General features: G+C 41.4%; 1 protein-coding gene across 1 annotated transcript; it reads right to left on the reverse strand.

Annotated features, from left to right (window-relative positions):
• Window positions 1–35: 35 nt before the first annotated feature.
• Window positions 36–19352, reverse strand: rnf32 (ring finger protein 32). The gene is given in 12 exon segments (XM_036125743.1): window positions 36–136; window positions 2150–2270; window positions 3980–4150; window positions 12529–12615; window positions 12617–12650; window positions 15159–15215; window positions 15217–15272; window positions 15274–15384; window positions 16486–16631; window positions 17461–17535; window positions 17538–17601; window positions 19209–19352. Coding segments are annotated over 12 exon segments (1167 nt in total).
• Window positions 19353–21061: the final 1709 nt, after the last annotated feature.

The raw sequence follows: 21061 nt of genomic DNA on the forward strand, positions 1-21061 counted from the left end.
TACTTTGGACATAATTTGGAAGTCCCTCTTGCCGGCTAAGTCTGCGTCTTTGACACGGGGGAGACACCGGTTTGAATCGCAGCTGTAAAACCAAGTCTGTGGGCAAGTTGCGATGACTTGCTTGGTGTGGTGGCCCCTGATTGGGGAGCAGCGAACAGACTTGCATCACAAGCTCAAAAACGATCCGCAAACAAAATATTTCATACACCTGGACTGTACATAATCATTGCACATTGATTTTGTTCACTTGGTCGTTAAATATTTTGTAGACGAGCGATAAGGAGATAACCATAGAAATGCTCAAATCAACTCTGAAGATTTTGCATTACAGGGTTTCAATCAATTGTGGTTCTAGTCCCTGGCTCCATCCAAATATTGGGTAAGGACTTTTTAGCCAAAGGCGAAGTGTGTCAGCGGCCATCATGATAAGTACTGCCCGAATAGTGCAGTCAGTAAGGAAGGAGCTAGGAAAAGGAGCCTGTATGCTTCCTCTTGGGGCTAATTTAGCATAGGAACCTCGCAGTGTCCCTTAATGGCGCTATAAGGAATCCCACATTCCTTATATTCGTGACATGACTTATAAGCAAAGCCCACCTCACGGATATTAACAAAAATGTCCAGAGAGAAGAGAGCGCAGACTTTGTAGTTCATTTTCGTACGGATGTAGGCCCAGAATCATCCATATGAGTTTCCGTCACGTAATGACGTTGGAGTCAAAGGCTTTCCAAAAATCGGCACATCAGCCCGAGGCTCCTTTCCTCCCTGCGATAGAGCCCATGAAACTCGAGCAGGAGCTAGGAGTTATAATTAATGGTATTTGAATGGAGCTCCTGTTTGTGAAAATTAGCACTTATGAAAATGCAGGACCCCTTCTCCAACCTGAGTGATGTGCTGATAGATGATTTTTATGACCTCATATCCTTTCAACAAAGTAGGCTAGGGCCCCATGAGTTGAGGAAAACGTGAAACTGCAATATTGTTGAATATTGTGATGACATTGACTGCAGTTAAGCCTATTTCTACACTCTTCATCATCAGCATGTCACCACCACTCCCCTGAAGCCTTAGCATCTTGGTACCTAAGATTTATATCAAGAGGGGATATAAAAGACTAAAACATATGTCCAAAGGGCCAAATCTGTTATTGGTAAACTGCGTTTGAATCAGTGGCAACTTAAAGCAGCACCGTGTAAGTTTTGACCAAAGTAGTAGCTGAATTTGAGATATTTTAAATGATTTCTCAGGTCAATATACAACAATTGGAGCGTGCCAATGCTCCATGTGGGCTGCCCTTCTCAAAAACTCGCCTATGTAACTTGAGAGGGTTGAATCTGTCGCTCAATGGGTCATGTGACCTAGAGAGAAGCTGTAAGTCACATGACCCTTTCTAGGTTGCAGCAGTCTGAGCTCAGACCGCCATAATGACAAAACAAAATAGATATGACACCTGATTAGACCTATTTTTGGTTCTTGAGAAGTAACTCCATGACTTCTCAATCTGCTGGTCCAAAGTGGTCTGCTATCGGATACCAAAGCGCGGAGGAAGACTGTTTAATTTTGCAACAATGCAGCGTTGCCGGTAGCCCTCATTGGTGCTAAACCTGGAAGTTACACAGTACTTCTTTAAATATTATAATCCACCAAACACTGCATCCAAGCGGTTCTTTTAGATGCAACTGATTTCTAGTCGATATCTTGTGCAGCCTGTGATAGACTGGCGACTTGTCCAGGGTGTACCCCGCCTCTCGCCCATTGACAGCTGAAAATAGGCACCAGCTCCCTTTACAACCCCACAAGGGATAGACGTGTTAAAAAATGGATGGATGGATATTGTGCAGCTCTGGAGTAATTTATAGAAAAATTACTTTAGCCAGTTGCCAAGGTGGGTAAAAAGCATCGGCATGGTTGGCACAAACTGGGCGGTAGGTGCAAAACGTTTTGGCTAAAACTGCAAAAAAAAAACGAAACAACCCGGGCTCTTAAGTCCGACCGTTTGGCCTAAACTTGTACAGCATCGACAGCAGATGATACCAATTTTCACATTTGTTTTAATGTAAATGCTAAATACAAAAAGGTGCCGACACTCGGACATGATGTTTGGATGTTTAATCTCACAATACTTAAAAAGCATGATAATCCCAAACGTTACCTGAGATGACTTTCCTGTGGTGTGCAGATCTGCGGAGCGGACATGTGGGTCTGCTATCTGCTCTGAAGGCCTCTAAACTAGGCTGATGGAAGAGGTGGGAATATGACAAGAGCACGGCGTGTCAAACTTGTTGATTCCTGGATCTGACTGCTGAGGCTCAAACGCTGCAGTCAGACAGATACCTGGTACCTCTCTGGATTACCTGTTCAAAGAGCGGTATACTATGCTTTAAGCTCCTAGTCAATTAATTTGTGTTTAGATGAGTCTCAAACGATGCTTTTAGACCTATATTTTGAGATAATAGTGATATATAATACAGAGCCTTACGAAACACGTTCCATATTCTGCTACAGCTTCCAATATGTTTTACTAGCATTTTATGCGACAGATCAACACACAATGGTATATTAGTCAAAGGGATTGGATATATGGCTTTTAAATAAAGTTTGTGTACAAATTTGCATTCAACCTGTGTCCCTAATCTGGAGAACCTGCAAGTCTGTGCACATCTAGACTCTGCACCCCTTCATTTTGCTTTAGAAAAACAAACATCCCCAGCTCACTCAGAATGGTTGGAGAGTGTCTGTCAACATTTTTATTAAAGTCTTACAGAATCTCAATTGGGTTTCGGTCTGTACATAGAATGGGACATTCTAACACATGAAGATGCTTGGATTCAAACCATCCCATTGCATCTCTGGTTGTATAATAAGGGTCATTGTCCTGCTGGAAGATAAACCTCTTTTCTTCTAAGATTGTCTTGTTTTTAGCTTCATCCTCCCATCAACTCTGACCGGGTTTCCTGTTCTTGCTTAAGAAAAGCAGCCCCACAGCATGATGCTGCCACAACAATGTTATCCAGTGTGGGTGGTGTGTTCAGACTGATGTGCAGCTTTTTTTTTTTTGCACTTTTGTGCATGTAGCTCTCAAAGTGAAATTTTGGTTCCAACTGAAAAGACCATCTTTTCCTGGGCCATGTAATAGTTTGTGAAAAAAACTTTACCTTAACTTCTGATGCTTTCTCAAAACAGCTCAGTATTTTACTTCTGAGATTAAATCACACACAGATGTACTCTATTACCCTCCCCTGCATTTTACTATTATTATATTATTATATCAAGCTCTACTTTGTGTCTGTAACATGACAAAATCTATAAAGGTTGAAGGGGGACAAACAAGTTTGCGGGGCAGAGTTGTGCTTATAAACAAGCAAAGCCCCTGACAATGATTAACTGGTGGCAGCTTCCTGTATTTAGAGGCCAGTGTGTCCTGCTGTTAAATGTTTCATAGCAAGCTGCACTCCACTTTATAGAGTTTGCACCCATGCAAAAAGGGTGCAAGGTAAGTGTTGAAAGCACATTCACCTTTTGAGGCCTCATGTCAAGGTTGAGCCACTCCTGCCTCGTGCTCAACCTTTTCACACCAGATAAAGAAAAATAGAGCCTTTTTTTTTTTTTTTTTTTTTTTGCACACACCCAGGTCTCCTGAATGGAAAAAACGGCACTCTTGGTAAAGAAAGCCGACAATGAAGCCTTAAGGAACAGCAAATCTTAACGTCTTTTCAGCTCCCCGGTGGCAGTCCGGCTTATGAATGAGAGTCTGCTGTGCATTATCAGACTTGCTTATGTTTTTAGTAAACAAAAGATTACTACTCCCACTTGTAAAAAATCACATTGCAAAGTGAATGATCACATCTATAGAGATCTGTACTCTTTATATAGAAGCTTTGACGCTGTTGTCTCATTGCAAGCTTTGACGTGTCCGGAGGAAGGCAAGGCTAGAGGAAGAATCAAACCAGGATTAGACCTCTTTATGGGCCTTGTTTCCGACCTGGCTCCTCGGTCTCTCCCACTCGTTCTCCTGAGGCTCCGAGATGCCTTTTTCTCTCCAGCTCCTCGAAAAACCCGTCTGCTTGATGACAAGCGAACGGTCGATATCACTCAGAAAAGCCTCCGTGTCGGTGTGACAGTAACGGACAAAGCTGTCATTCAGTTCCTGCAACTAATTAGAAAAACCATTTTCGTGGCACAAAGGATGCGAACGTTTCATTCAGAGGCACAATGGCGCCGTGTTTTTCGGCGATGGTTAATTGTGAGTTTATTGTAGTGGCTGAGGCACGCTGACAGGTTGCAGTTGTTAAACAGCCAGATCAATACTGTCATGTCTCCGACTAACATGGAGAATTAATGGAAACCAGTAAAACAATAGATATAGTGCTGTTAAACACTTAAACATGCTTCACTGAGTTTTTTTTTTCTTCTGTTCAATCGGAGTCTAGTTTTCAGCAAAATAACATAAATACAATTAAATACGAACTTTACACAGTTATCAAATGTAACAAATATCCATGTTACGTGAAAGATCAAAACCAGCCCCCTTTATTGAGATACCTTTAAATAAAACCCAGTGCAGCTCATTTATAGAAGGCACCTAGCGAGTCAATAGAGTTAGAGAGCCCCCCCGCCCCCAATGCAATTTAAACAAAGCATACATAATGCTGTTTTGTGAAGGCCTGATAGGTTTGGTAGAGAACATTGGTAAGTAAATAAAGGTTGCCAAATATCATGCATGAGAAACACAAGGAAGAATGTGCTCTGGCCAAGATGAGAGTAAAAATAAGCTTTTTGGCCTTTTTAAAAAAAAGATAAGGGTTAGTTTCACCCTGAACACACCGTCTCCTAAGGGAAACACGGCGGTGGCAGCATCATGCTGTGGGGACGCTATAACTTCAAGCACCCTTAAGCCACAGTTATATTGTGAAGGTTTAGATCAAGGCATATTCATATGTTAGAATGGCCTAGTCAAAGTCCAAAACTACTTTTAATTGAGAATCTTTGGCAAGACTTGGGGACCTCTGTTTGCTGAGACACTCTCCATCCAGTGTGAACCGTACTACTGAATTATTTTGCACAGAAGAACGAAAGAAAAAACAATCAATCAATCTTTGCGTAAACGAAGCTGCAATGACGCACCCCAAACGATCGTTACTGCAGCCAAAAGGGATTTTGTATTCTGTATTCTATTCCTCAATTTACTGATTTTTATTTTTTAAAAACGTGGGATTTCCTTCCTCTTCACTACAATGCACTACTTTGTGTTTGACTATCCCATAAAATCACACTAAAATACTCCGGTTAAATGTTTTTAACTGGAAAGGAAGGACTAATCTACACACGCTCAGATCTCATAGGTGTATGTCTTGCAACTTAAAGCAACATAAAGTTTAAGAAGATTCCTTTTCCAACTGCAAAACTACCGTTATTATTATTATTATTATTATTATTATTATTATTATTATTATTATTATTATTATTATAAGACCTTAAGCCTGGCTTTTAAATTATTTCTGTTCCCGTGACACCAATCTACCTTCTCTTATTTACAGCAACTGTGATCAGACAATATCGAAAACAATCTGAAACAAACGGAAATGCCTAGAGTGCCCCTGTTTCCGCACATGAACATTTAACACAAGTCTTGAAATAATAACTTATTTCAAGGAGGGCAAGTTCAGCTTGCACGAGCTGAACTTGCCTTCCTCTGACACAGGCACACAAATGCTCTCTTTTAAGCCTGAAGTCACAGACACATCAGAATTGCTTTACAGCTAGGCTTTTATCACTAATTAAACATCTTTTAACCATTTGAATGGAGGGTTTTATGTCACTGGCTGCCTTTTTGACTGTCGGGACAAACAGCAAAGCCTGAGGTGAACTTTGCCTTGTTCCACATTAGATGTGGATGAGAGAGAGAAGAGAAATGGGGAAGAAGGGGTGGGCCCAGTGGCGTTATCTCACTGCCATCCATCTATATGTCGGTACTGTCTCGCTTAATGTGTTGTCTCAGGGTCGGACCTCTGTAGCTGAGCAGAAATTGAAAGCTGTGCATTGGAATAAGCTGATAAGGACACTGAAGCTGGCCTTATATGTAGGTGTTTATTTCCCCTTTCTGCTCCCAGGGAACACCTGCGGCTTTATGATACAAAGATGCTTTATTGCCCTCTGCTATCGCAGGGAAAACTGAAAGAATAGGCTTCCCCGTCTCATACAGGCCCCGGCTTAGTACTGGCATGCCTGTTTGCATTACAGTCAGCTAAGCAAATAAGTCTTCCCCCTGAAAAATCACGTCAATCACACCTGTCGGCGCCGTGTTGCGCCGCTCTTGAAAATCATCCTCCGTGTGACAAAAGATCCGCGACGACCCACTGAATCACTCAAGAAGAGCGTAGAAATGCACCTGTAGCAGAATCCAGCCTTTAATTTTCACCTTTTTATCTCCAGATTCTTTGGCTCTCCATCCCACTTGAACTGACCGGCTGAGTTCTGTTATCCAGAATGACTGAACTCTTCAAAAATAAAGCATGTTTCTACAAAAGGTTGGCCTATCACCTGCAAAACATGATTATCTGACATTTTAAACTGTTGCGTTGTTATATAAAAGCCGTCTGCAAAAGCATCGGACATCTTATCTTACATGACACAAAGAAGGTTAACCACAAGCACATTTCCTTTAAATTAAAATGACCGGCAATTAATCCTCATAGGGGTTCAATACTGAATGTGAAACTGCTTTTATCAAGCAGATTATTTATTTTAAAAACATCTTGAATGTGTAAAATATTCTCAGTAGAGTTTTTGTATTGGCTTAAGAGACAACTTTGTGGGTAACAATCTCCCATCTGTGAACTCACAGAGCAAGAGCTATTGCCATCACTGGATACTTCACATCACACAACTCTTATGTTACCTAAAAATCTGCCCCCCCCCCAGCCCCAGGTTTTAGCCTTGGTCCCATATTGTCATCTTTTAAGGATATTTCCTATCATTGCTATGCAGATGATATCCAGTTGTGTATTTCCTTTCTACCAAATTAAGTTTTGAAACCACACAGTTTACTAAAATGCCTGGATATAATTAAAAGCTGTATAACTGAGAGTTTTCTTCAGTTAAATGAAGAAAAAAACTGAAGTAATCATCTTTGCAACAGACAAAATAACTGTAAAGAGGGTTCAATTCAATTCAATTTTATTTATATAGCACCAATTCATGATACATGTCATCTCAAGGCACGTTCCAAAGTCAAATTCAATCAGATTATCTAGATTGGTCAAACGTCCTATCTAAGGAAACCCAGTAGATTGCATCAAGTCTTGACAAACAGCATTCACTCCTCCTGGAGGAGTGTAGAGTCACAGGGAGAGTAATCTGAATTGTCCATGGCTTTGCAGCAATCCTTCATACTGAGCAAGCATAAGGCGACAGTGGAAAGAAAAACTCCCCTTTAACGGGGAGAAAAAACCTCCAGCAGAACCAGACTCAGTGTGAACGGTCATCTGCGTTGGCCAACTGGGGGTTAAATACAGAGCAGAGACAAACAAGCACAAAAGCAAACATTGATCCAGGAATATAAAGATAAAACAGATCCTTGGGCCTCTTGGCGCCTCAGCTAAATCTTCTGTTAGAAACATTGGGATAACCATTGATTCAGGCTTTACGCTCGAAAATCATTTCAAATTTCTGGTTCGTTGCTGTTTCTATCACCTACGAAACATTGCCAAACTCAGCCCTATTGTCTCGCGTCCTGAGATGGAAATTTCAATTAATGCTTTTGTTTCGTCACTTTACACATGCCTTACCAAAACCTCCCTAGACCGGTTGCAGTATGTACAAAATGCTACAACTAGGCTCCTGACAAGATCTTGAAAATCTTGTCATGCGACCCCATTTCTTATGCAGCTTCATTGGTGTTTCAAAATCTATTTTGACTTGGAGAGCTGTGCATGGACAGACAGCTGAACTACTACACCCCTACTAGGGATCTGAGGTCCAGTGTTCAAGACCTGCTGATTTCCCCCCATACAAAATGGAGAACTAAGAAGAGCTATTATAAGAGCTTTCTCATCTGTGGCTCTAAGATCCTGGTAGCCCTTTCCTCGGACTCTGAGATCAGCAGACTCAGTGGTTTCTTTTAAAGGTTAGCTAAAAAGCTTTTTTCAGCTTTTGTTTAATTTTTCCTTGTGGGTTTTTAATCTTCGTGATTTCCATCTATAGAGGTGCTACATAAATACAGTTTTACTTAGTTACTTACTAGGTTCACTTAACATGCAAAAGTTCGTCCAGTTTTGTAGTCAAGGCCACCCAAACCGAGCCAGAGACAAGACCTCTGAAAGAGGTGGAAACAAAAATCCAAGACCGAGAGCAAACCAATGAGAGACCATTTTCCAGAGCAGTGCTGTAATTATACTGACTTAGCATTAGCTGCGGGCAGAGTGAGTGGAGGCGACAGGTGCAGGTCGTAACTCAGCGCTCATTCGTTCTGTTGCGTTGTACAGACAGAAAAGCATCTGTATACTGTACTTGCACTGGGAAACGTCTCTTCTTGTTTTTTTCTCCTCCTCGTCATCCTCGGCCTGTAGGGGCACAGGTGGCAGCATGGACATTTATCAAAGTAGAAGTCCTGCTGGAAAGAGGAAATCAGCATCTCCATGAAGATTGTCAGCAGAAGGAAGTGATTTCCTGCTAGATGGCTGCGTTGACTGTCGACTTCAGATTAAAAAAAAAATAACACGGCACCCCAAACCATCACTGACTGTGGAAACCTCACACTGGACTTTAAGCAGCGTGGATTCTGTCCCTCTTCACTCTTCCTCCAGACTCTGGGACCTTGATCTCCAAATAAGATGCAGACTTTACTTTGTTATAAAAAGAGGACTTCGGACCGCTGAGAAACAGTCCAGTTCTTCTCCTCTGCCAAGGTAAGACGCTTCTGACGTTGTCTCTGGTTCGGTTGTGGCTGGAGATGGGGAATGTGACATTTGTAGTCCAGGTGTAGGATCTGTACCTCCGTCTGTGCGCAGTTAACCTGACTCCGCCAGATGGATTTGCTCCGCATATCCATCTGGAAACCTTCCGTTGAAGTAATTTTGGGAAGGGCCGAAAATTCTGGTTAGCTGATTGGCCTATGTTGGTGATAGACGGGCCAAATGAACCAATCAGATCAACGAAGCATATGACGTACTAACACGAACCAATTGATAGATCAAGCTCTTGCCGAAACCAGTCGGGAGAAGAGCAAAAACATCTTTTCCTCTGAGAAAAGCCTCCAGAGCAGTGTTTTGCTCTTCTTTCAGCAAAGAAATACTCTGTAATTCCGATAAAACTTGCTCGATAGCCACGCTAACGCTAGTTTCATCGGCTGAAGCGGCCATGTTCTTTAGACTGAACTGTCGCGCTTCTCGTTGCGTCACACCTCAACCCGCCTCAAAGCCAACGCTGATTGGACGTTCGTTTGGTGAACTGCTCCAAATTTTCTTTAACGGAAAGTAGCCAGACTGAGCTGCGAGTGAAACCTTGAAAGCTCGCGAGATCAGGATGGTCTCACGAGGCTAGTGCACAGTGGCTCTTGACAAACCGATTCCAGCCGCAGTCCACTCATTGTGAAGCTCCTCCAAACGCTTTAATGTATTTTGCTTGACAAGCTTTCAAAGGTGGCCACACTTTTTCCTCCCACTCAACCTTCTATGAATATGTTTGCATACAGCACGCCGTGATCAACCAGCTTCTTTGGTAATGACCTTTTGTGGCTTACCCTCCTTGTGGGGGGTGTCAATGACTGTCAGCAGTCTCAGCTGACCCAGCCTGAGATGCGATTTAGAGGCTCAGGAAACCTTAGCAGGCATTTTGAGTCAATTAGCCGATTCGGGTGTGACAGTATGAGTTTCCAATAGTCAACTTTTCCACTTTATGGACATATTTTTGAAACATTGAATTCTAAATGTCATAATCTGAAAGCCAGAATCAACAAAATACAGGAAATGTTTCAATATATACCATTTTTGTTAGCTGTACTTGTAACATTGTCTTTAGAGAGGGGAAAAAAACATCACAACTGGTGAAAACTACAGTCAGAATGTATGATCTAAAAATAAAAACCTGGAATTTGGCTTCTGTTCTCAAATCTGAAGAAGATGGCGACAACGAATGACTCCTTTCTAAGGGCGGCAACTTGTAAACAGCCGTACGCGTTAGGCCGAAGGTAATTGGATCGCTAGATGCTCCGTCTTTGTTTATGAGACACGGGAGGGAACGGTATGTGGATAAGATGTTGGAAACTGACAGGGGAAAGGGGGGGGCGGGGGTGGGGGGTTGGGTAGGACACTCTGACCCTTACAACATATTGCAAGTCTGGACCTCATGCATATGTCGATTTCTTTAATCAGCCTCTTTGAAGCAAAGCACTCTGTATGATTGCAACGCTCCACACCGAGAGAACCACCACCTGCTCTTCACTTGACATTGGACATCCATCTGTTGGAGCTTCGTCGGCCATAAAGAAGTGTGAGCGGCTGAGTTTTGCACAGGAAATTATTCCCCCCCGCCATATAAAGCGGATAAATGGTTGAGGGCCGCGTTGACCGCTGTAGTCGTCGTTCATTAAAGGTCTCAGCTTGGGCAGGTTCACTAGGTGGCAATGTTCCCTTTTACATATAGGCTATCGTGAAGCCTAAGAGTCAAATTATGAAAGCCGGTGGTCAGAGATTTGTCACTATTACACCAATCTTATCCATTCTTTCCAATATGAGAAACTTAAATGCATGAAGTAATCAAACAGTTGAGTCTTTTTCCTCTCCTCCTCACCGTCTTTCACCCTTAGCCTGTGCACACAGCACAGCATGCTGGGATGAATGAAGGCAGGAATCGGACCCGAACACGCACGACGGAGAGGATCCTGCTGTGTTGACCGTAATGTCCAGGCTGTTTAAACTAAAACACAAGCCTCTGTCCACATTGTTCAACAAAGTATATGATTTACAAAGCATCAAAGGTGGCGTCAGAGGTGAGAGCTGATGAGAGTGTGTGCATTCGAAGGTGAGCACACGGGTCAGTGAGTTCCTGAAACACACACCTCTGCCTAGGAGATGTGAAATCTGTCTCAGTTATTATTTAATTTAGAATATGTGGCTGTGGGTCATCATGGTAAAACATGCAGATATTAAAGGTGAAAGTGTTGCAACGTCATCAACGGTGTCCTTGAAAAGTTTACATCCCTCAATAGAGGCATGATTGTAACAATAGTTTTAGGCATGTATTATGCAATTGGACTGTTGTTCTTCAGTGCAATAAAGAACTTGGAGTTTAAAAGCAAGCTCTGGGTGCACCAGTTTGATTTTATTGTGGCTTTTCTGTGGCTGAAATGTCACATAAGGACAACATTATGTATTCCCTCCAACATTTGCTCAAGTGTCCCTCGACAAGTTGCTGAGAAACACACTTCAGGTCGCCATCAACAAGCTCCTGGAATGTTTCAAGCCGGACATTTCATGACTTTTCCTTTCAGAAACGGCACAGCTTTCCTTAAAATAGTCAGGTTCCTGGCACCGGCCGAGCTTTTGAACACCATTTGCCAGTTTTCCACAAGAACCGCGCTAAAAGCTTGATGTCCGCCTGACCTATCCCCTAGTTTTGATGCATGTTTGCCATCATTGTTGATTTGAGGGGACGTTATAAAATATGAAGCTAGTGTTCTTGTTTCATTATTCCATACACTTTGTCTATTACACCTTACGTAGCTTAACTTACTCTCAGCATGACAACCACCACCATGCTTGACAGTCATAGTGTTCGTCATGTTCAGCTCTCCTGAAAGCGGCGGTTCTTGCATGAACCTGGAAAAAACCTACTGCCCTGCGTATCACCCGAAAGCAAGGGGGCGTCAACTCCTCATTGACGGAACAGGTAAAAAAGCAATAGAAAACTGGTGCTGGAGGCCACTTACAGATATTTTATCTGGTCCTTTTGCACCTTCTTTTCTAATGCTTCCCAAAGCAAATCCCTGTATTGCCCACATCGAATACCACCCCTACCTCTAAACAATCTTGTCATTAAAGCCTAAATGCTCAATCTTTGTCTTGTATTACAAAAAAAAAAAATCCTTAGAATTTGCCTTGTCCATGTGGGCAACTGTGTCTTCCAAAGGGGATTATAGTTGTTAGATTTTGGAGCAGGGACATCTTTCGGGTTCCCTCTCCGTCCATGTTGTTTTTTATTAACTCGCTTTGGACAGAGACGTTTGTGGTCCAGGAGTTTCTATTTTTTGACAGACCTGAGCTTTATTCATTCCCAGGTTGTTCTTGAACATTCCGACCTTTTATTAAATCTGTATATCATATATTGACTTAGATGGTGAAAACAAATAGAATTTGGTTTTCTGACAGGACAAACACACATGAAAACCGGATTTGTGATAGACAAATCAGGTTTCTGGAAGGGTCGGTAAACTCCACCAGTCCTTCTAAGAAGAGTGCTCAAACTCCCAGTGAGTGTCTGTAAACTTCACCAGCACTTTCCGCTTTGAATTGCTAGTTGGTGCAGTTTGGTAACAAACTCATCTTTTTCCTCGAAGAACTTGCATCTCAGCTTTTTGTCTTTGGGGAACTTGAATTTCTTTGGACATTTTTGTACCTTTTTATGAACAATATTAGCCTCACCAGTATGCTTGAATCCTTAGAAAAAACAATCAAGGGATTAAAAAAGGAATGAGCGCATCAAAAGTTAACATGTTTAGAAATGTTTGTTGTCCTTTCTACAAATGTATGAGTACAGCTTCATCTCAATAAATCAGTAACTCAAATTACAAAGAGATACACGTTTTAAAGATAAAATTACACACAGACTGATGCTTTCATGTCTTTATTTGTGTTCATACTACACTGAATTTGTTAGATTACAATATTATATTAAACCAATCAAAAAGATTTTATACAGACATGGGATCTTAATGAAAAGATTTATCACCAGCTTATCATGTGAACACACATTCTAATTCACCAAGCTTTACCTGTACTCTTTTTATATCCTTTTTTATATTCCCATATATTTTGTTCTATGTATGGTTGAATGCAGGATACAAAGATCAGAAAGAAAACGAGTAGAAAGGATGCCAAAGTCTTAAGGTAGACTTTAAAGGTCCTTCAAAAAGCAACAACAGAACAAATCCTGATCCAAACCACATTCAAATGTTAAAATTCTAAGTAGTTTATCTTCATCTTAATGCTGTATATCCTGCAGGATTGGCAAATAACTGGTTTACTTTTTCAATATAAATCTTTCATTTTGAAAACAGGCTTGTTAAGTATTAAAGCACATAAAACACAAAATATGCTTATCTTTTTCTTGGAGTTTTTTTTTCAGCAGCATATCACGCCTACCTGTGAGATCCTTGAAAATTTAGTTTTTTATTAGTTTTTTTTAAGTTTGTTAATAACTTGTACACTTAAGTATTGGTCCTATGCAGCATTCGTGTTTATAGTATTCTGCAAAAGTAGCCATAGACAGAATATTTTCATGTATAGTCAAGTTGCAACACAAATCTAAATTATTTGTACTGGAATTTTAATTTATAAACCAACACAGGATAGAGCAAAACTGTGAAGGGGAAGGAAAATGATATGCTGTTTTCAAAGTTTTCCACAAATGAACATACGTGAAAAGTGTGGTATTATGCTGCTTTCTTTTGAGTCTTTTGATGTTTGTCTGTGCCAGCTTTGCACATGTGGAAGCTGAATGCTTTTGCCTATTCTTCTTTGCAAAAATAGTCTAACCTGTGTTAGATGGGATTGAGAGTGTCTATGAACATCCATTATTAGGTCTTACAATGGATTCTTAATTGGATATGACAAGCCTATTCATACACATTTATATGCTTGGATCAAAATCCTTCCACGCCCAAGTCCAGAGACCTACTGTCCTCCTTGATCAACGTCTCTCATCATCAGTGGTTCAGCAAAAAGACCTGCACAGTGGTGCAGTGGGTAGCGCTGTTGCTGTGCAGCAACAAGGTCCTGACTTCAAGTTCTACCCTTGGGTCTTTCTGCATGGAGTTTGCATGTTCTCCACAGTCTGTTAGGTTAATTGGCCTCTCTAAATTTTACTTAGGTGTGTGTGAGAATGTCTCTCTGTCACCCTGCGGTAGACTGTCGACCTGTCCAGGGTGTACCCCGCCCAGGGGCGGTTCTAGACAGGGGCCAACAGGGGCCTGTGCCCCTGTAGAACTGTTCCTGGCCCCTGTTATGGCTCCTGTACTAAAAACATGATATTAAATTTCTTAGGATGATAAATGCTGACAAAGATACCGTGACTGACTGTTCATTTGGATCAGTTGTATTTTTTTCGTTTATGTTTTTACCCAATAATAAAATAACAAAATAATTAGAAAATAAATATAAAAAAAATAACAATAATTAAAAATTAAGCTGTTTCACATTAAGCTCCCGCTGTATTGAGAAAAGATCAGGGGTCTGCAACCTGCAGTTCCAGAGCCACAATTGGCTCTTTGGCTTACTTAATATATTAAACGATGAAATGTTGACCTGTTAAGTTTTTTTTGTCCCCCCCCCCCCCCCCAATCTTTTGTTCTGTGCCCCTGTGAAAAAACACTGGCCCCACCCTGACCCCCCCTGCTAAATTTGGTCTAGAACCCCACAGATCCGGCCTCTTGCCTGGTGCTGGAGATAAGCACCAGCACACAAGGGATACGCGTATTAGAGAGTAAAAATGGAAGGATGGATGGCTGGAAAAGCGATGCACCTGGAAGTTGTTAGAGGACAGTAGCTCTCAAGGACTGGAGTTGGGCACCCCTGATGTAGGTTAACCTCCACCCCAGTCTTTTATAGCATCTAACTGGTTTTCTTCCAGGTTAACCCCAGTTGAAGAGAAGCATATTTCACGGCGGACAGGGTGGGTTCATTATTCTGATCAGTTTTAGTCTTTTTTGTCCAACAGTAAAATAAATGTTTTTTTTTTTTTTTAAATAACAGACAATTTTCCTTAGACTTCCCCAACCATGTGCTACTTTCTAATTTGGTGCTTGTATAAGATTTCAATAGAATACAAGTGTATAGTGTGAAAAAGGTGAACAAGTTCAACAGGCTCTGGATAAACTCCTCATCCTACGGTCACTTTTGCTCAAATGTTATTATCAATAACGATATTGTTGGGTGTCATGTGTTTACCTGGTGGCACAGTGATGTCTGAAAAGTCGGGCAGCATCATGAATTACACACGTTTCTGCACACTGGACAGCGCTTCCTGCCAGAATACTTCTCAGAGGCCTGCAGCCATGTTTTTGTGGAAAACATGGGCGCAAGACAGCAACACCCAACACAGGGCAGAAAAGACGTGTGCATTAAAAACAAGAGAAGAAGCACTGAAACTGCTCCTGTATATAAGATTATTCAACTGACAGGAGGAGGCTCAGCTAAGAAAAGCCTAAGCACAGCACAGACACACATAAACACACACATAAAGGATGTCTGTCTCTAGCTTTTAGTGCTATTGGTCGGTAAGGCTGAGGGCGTCAACGTGACCCCCCGCGGGCCATATAGGACCTGGAATATTACCTCCTCATACCTTTGAGATAGAGCCTTTTATCGCCTGAAAGGAGACAACCAAAGCTATGGAGCTTGGTACACAAGCCAGTTTGCTCAGACCTCTTGAGTCCGAGGGGGTATTGATTTCCCTTTGTTTTTGGCCCCGGCCAACACACTCCATCACCAGTGAAAGGGCTCCCCGTAGTGCACAATTTCCAAGACCCTTTGACAAGCCATTAAATTACAGCGCAGTGTCGAGTCTCTCCTGCTACATAATGGAGTTTAAACTCAGACGATAAGAATATATAAATAATTACAAAGTACCTTCTGATTTCAATGCATACCCTTTTTACATTTTTTTTCATCATTATGAATTAAAACTATTGATAACTGCTGTTGTAAGCAGTTTTAACAAGCAAATTAGTAAAGTGTAAGACCGTAACACAATTGCATTGTCACAGTTTAAAGGTCTGCAGGAAAATGCCAACTCAACGAAGATTTTCTCATGTCACTTTCCCTTGTTAGCAGGCTCTAATTTAATTTTTTTTTCTTCTCTCGCCCCTGAGTAAAACCAATATTTACACGTGCAGCTATGGCAACTGCGCTTTGTGGGGCTGGCTATTCTTGTCCCACATTCTTGAGGAGATTGGCATCTTAAAAGGGGATCAGAAAGGTGTAAAAGACGGAATGACCCTCACAGTAACACACTGATTGCAACATCATCGTGTCACAATTGGGTTTCAAGGCAGTATGGGTAAATTTGTACAGTTGTCCACACAGATTAGAACATACAAGAACAGTGGGGGAGAGGGTGACTAAGGGAAATTCATTGTGTGTTGCTGTGTGAGTACAAAGAAACCCAGCTTTCCCTGAGAACAGACACAGAAAAGGAAGGGGGAGAAAACATTTAACAGCAGCTACTGAGTTGGGGAATACCTGAGACTGAAGGCAAAACTCCTCCCTGCAGTACTGACCTCGTCTTTACCTGGGTCCCTTCATACGCCGTCAACCTCGCACAAGCTGCCGCCACCAAACCCAACTTCTGAGCTACACACAGTTGTCTAATTTTTCTCTTCATGGGCACTTTATCAACTCTCTTCATGGGCACTTTATCAACTACAATAAATGAATAAATACATGTTCGGTACATTCAGTTGCATGCAAAAGTATTCCCACCCCTTAAAACATTCCAAATGTGACGTTATGCACAACTTTGTGTTATTTGGTCACATAAATCCCCAGTTAAATGAGGTTTGTGTAGTTGTGCTGTAAAGAACTTCAAGGGATGTGAAAGTTTCAGCAACAAATGATATAAAGTTCATCATGCAACATTTGCAAATATGAGCAGTTATGCAAAAATAATATTATATATATATATATATATATATATATATATATATATATATATATGTAAACTTTTCCCAAGAGGATTGCAGGAGAGAACATTTTCAACGGAACCTTTAAAACTAAACTAGCTGACAATATTAAAATGTAATTCAAATGATCTTGAATTCCTCTTTGTTGAACAGAAGAACAGCTAACCTAGCATCCTTGCAGAATTAGCACCCCAGGTGCATGAAAAATATCTTAAAGCACCCCCTTTAACTACAAATACTGCCCCAACAGACATTTAAAACTTGCATCCATTCCTGTGTTGTTAGACAGGACAGATTTTTTTCTCAGCAGCTTAATTTGGTACAATTGACAGAGTATAGATCTAGTCAGATTGACCACTGTGTAAGCTTGTACTACCATACTTCATTTATTGACTCTATGATGGTACTTAAAGACCTTATGTGCTATAAGAAAATTGGAAAACTGCTGAGCTAGATGTTTCTTGCTGCTTAAAGCTCATTTCTCTCCACTGTCCCCCTTTGCTTGCTCAATAAGACTTCTTAGTGTATAATTACATGCAATTAAACTGTGATTCCTCTTTCTCGGGAACCCCTGAATGCTTTTCTCATGGACTTTGACAAAGGGTCAGGCAGCAAGCAATCTGGGTTCAGCAGGTTCTGTATGGCTCCTGAAAAGCGGCTGAGGCAATCGCCATGTCATTTCTCACTCCTGACTTCAGTTTCAGTGTAATCTGTTTTCCAGTGCAGAGAGTGTAATATTACATTAGAATTAGGCCTTAGTTTGATTATAACTTGAGCAATAAATAAGCAAATAAATAAAAATTCAAGTTTAGACTTTACTGCAATTTATGTCAGGTAGAAATCTGATTAATATGAAAGAACAGTTTTAATTGTTAAGAAAATCAACAAAGTAGTGTATAAAGGACATCAACTCTATATTGAATGTGTACAGTTTATGTTAATTGGCACTTAGTAATGGTTTTACTTTGCTAGCATTTTGTTATTTACTGAGAACAGCAAATATCTTTTGTGGAGTGCTAAAGGCTTATTCCAACCTTCTAGTTCGCCATATTCTCAACAGTGTACGTGGTTACTAGGTTACCTGTTGCATGACCATCACAAGACGCGGTAGCACTACTTCTGATAAAGACATTGAGCGATATATTTTGCATAAATAGTTTTAACATATATCATGCATTTCCAAAAATAATACGCTTGCCTGGTGCTTTAAGAGCTAGAAAATATATTAAAGTATTTGTAAGTTTCTACACAGTCTACTCTGAGTTTTGTATTCATCTGATTAAGCTCATCAGACAAATTAAAAAAAACAACACTAACTAGAGTTGGGCTGCTTGGTTGCCAAGGATCTGTGGCAATAAGTCTGGCCTTTTTCAGGACTCGTGCAGCTTTAACCATGTCCAGATCCTCTAGACTGCATCCCACAACCCCCAGTGCTGTTCTCACCACCCGAGCTAAGTCCTTCCTTTCCTGTGTTGTGCAGCTCCCGTACTACACTGTCATGCTGAAACACAAAATGCTTTCTATTGTAGCTTTGTAAAAGTTTATTAACGACTTAATAGAAATTCCATCATTCTCAATTTCCTGAGGAAGAGCCATTGTTGGGCCTTTATCACCAGGTGGGAGGTGTTCACAATTCAGGAGAGGTCGGAGGAGATGTGAATGCCCAGGAAATGTATGCTGTCCACACACTCCACCATCTCCTCCTGTATGCAGAGCGGAGCGTGTTCAGTCTTCCTGAACCTCCTGTATTGTAGGGGTGGGTGTTGCCAAAGAAGTCACGATTCGATTCGAATCACGATTCGCATGCCACGATCTGATTCTATCACAATGCATCACGATACTTGAATTATTGCGATGTATTGCAATGCATTGGGATATTTTCACTGAACACTGTTAGAAAAAAATGCTGTGTATGATCTTGATCGTGTCTTCAATGATACATAACTGAAAGAAACTGAATTCATACATAGCTGTATTTATTGAAACGACCTTTGGAGGTATTGCCATGTAAACAAATATTACTATTACTGGAGTGGACACACTGACAAAAAGTGCTTAGGATTTATAAAACTTAAAATAACAAAATAAGGATAATCAGTGCCGTTTACATGGCCTCAGTAGTCCTTTAAACCAATGAAGTTGTATTCCACTTGTTTTTGGGTGATGTTCGGCAACCATTCATGCAAATTTATTTATTCGTTTATAATAATCTATACTTGGCGTCAAGAATCGATGCAGTAGATTGCGAAAATTAGAATCGCGATGCATCGTCATCATGACGATTACTTTGCACACCCCTACTGTAGTCCATTATTACCTCTTGGGTTTTGTTGGTGTTCTTGATGAGGTTGTTCCTGGAGCAACGCTGTGGGAGATTGTGGATTTCTTCTCTGTGTTGGGTCTCATCATTGTTGGAAATGAGACCCACCACAGTGGTGTCGTCCACAAACTTCACCGCCATCTTTGTGGAGTGGACAGCACTCGGTAGTGGGTGAAGAGGGTGAAGAGAGCAGGGCTGAGGACACAGCCCTGGGGTGTCCCAGTGTTAAGCACTAGTGGGGAAGATGTGTATTTCCCTACTCTCACCACCGGGCGCCTGTTGCTGAGGAAGACGTCCTCCGTGGAGCGATTCTCCCTGTAGGCAAACTGCAGGCTGTCCAGGCCAGCAGGCATGGGGTCCTTGATGTGTTCTCGAAGCACTTTGGAAAGATTGGGGTGAGAGCAACTGGACTGTAGTCAGTGAGGCGGGTGGTGTTTGTTTTTTTTGGGCACAGGCATGATGATGGAGGATTTCAGGCAAATAAGACCATAAGTAAACATTTTGCTCTTGCAGCTTTGTCATAAAATGGACACATTCATGCTTTAGGGTAATTAGGTAAACATAAATCTGATGATTTTACTGAACTCTGTATGTTGTGTTGGTGCTCTCTTATAATAGTATTCTACTCTCTGAAAAGAAAGGGTCTCATTTTCACTAATGATTATTTTATTGTCAGGGAGTTGTCAGTGATCGGTTGGAACCTGACTAAAGGAGGGTTAGTCTGTGTGTCCAGGTGACTCACTAAGCTGTCGTCAGAGTGGGCTCTGAACAAAGCGAAGCAGCTCATACCTGTGCAGTGAGCTAAGGGATCCCTCCCAGGTTGCCCTCAGATGGGAAAACCCACAGAAAAGCATGCAACACAACGTTTGTGTGCGCTGATGAAAAGTTAACTTTACTTCTCACATGCCGTTTGGACGAGTGCAAGACTTTTAAAATGCTCTGCTGCCTTGATTGACTTTTGATGGGATCAGTCAGAATCAGCGCAAACAGTTTAGCCAAAGAGAGGGGCTGACGGCGAGGCCTGTCAATCCGAGGAGTCCTCTAAGAAAACAAAGGGAAGACCTCGCTCTGGGAGAGTAGGAAACTCCTGAGCTTCTCAAGAGGCTAGCACATTCTTGAGATTAGGGCTAGAAAAACGCAGACCACTGCCGCTAATGCCCCAAACAAAAGATTGGAGCAATTTATTAGCTGAGAATTCAAGCTCGGGGCTCAATCAAAGGCCAGGGATCCACATTGCCAGACCTGGAGCTTTGGTTTGTTGTTTTAAGGTAAATAATCACGCTTTAAAGATTCGGCAAAAATGGGGCTCTAGTCCACCAGAAAGCCCGCATTCTTCCAACTGTCATCAGAATGGATTTTAGGGACGTTGTTTGTCTTTTTGTCTGGGAGTAATGTTTTAAAGAGCTTTTTATTTACCCCCCCCCCCCCCCCCCCACACACACGCACACACACACACACTTCTTTACCTTTTCAGTGGTTGTTTTGAAAGGACAATTCACTTTAACATACAAAAAAAAGGGGAAGCTACTTGGCTAATTCACACTGCCCCAATACCTCAAACTTTCCTTTTTATTTGATTGACCAAGGAGCAAGTACTCCCTAACCGTGAAATTAAGTGAAAACTGTTACAATTTAGAGATAAGGATCTGAAACTCTGATACCCCTAAGTAAACCAAAGTGCAACCAGAAGTCACCTAATTAGCAAATAGAGCACCTGTGTGTAAATGTCATGAGTAGAAATAGAGCTATTCTGTGAAGTTTTCAGGTTTTAGAGTACCACCAGCATCATGAAGACCAAGGATAAAGTTATGAAGACATTTAAGGAGGAGTTAGGTTATAAAACGACATCC

Source organism: Fundulus heteroclitus, chromosome 21 (genome assembly GCF_011125445.2).
Source record: "Fundulus heteroclitus isolate FHET01 chromosome 21, MU-UCD_Fhet_4.1, whole genome shotgun sequence".
In the NCBI taxonomy this organism is placed as follows: domain Eukaryota; kingdom Metazoa; phylum Chordata; class Actinopteri; order Cyprinodontiformes; family Fundulidae; genus Fundulus; species Fundulus heteroclitus.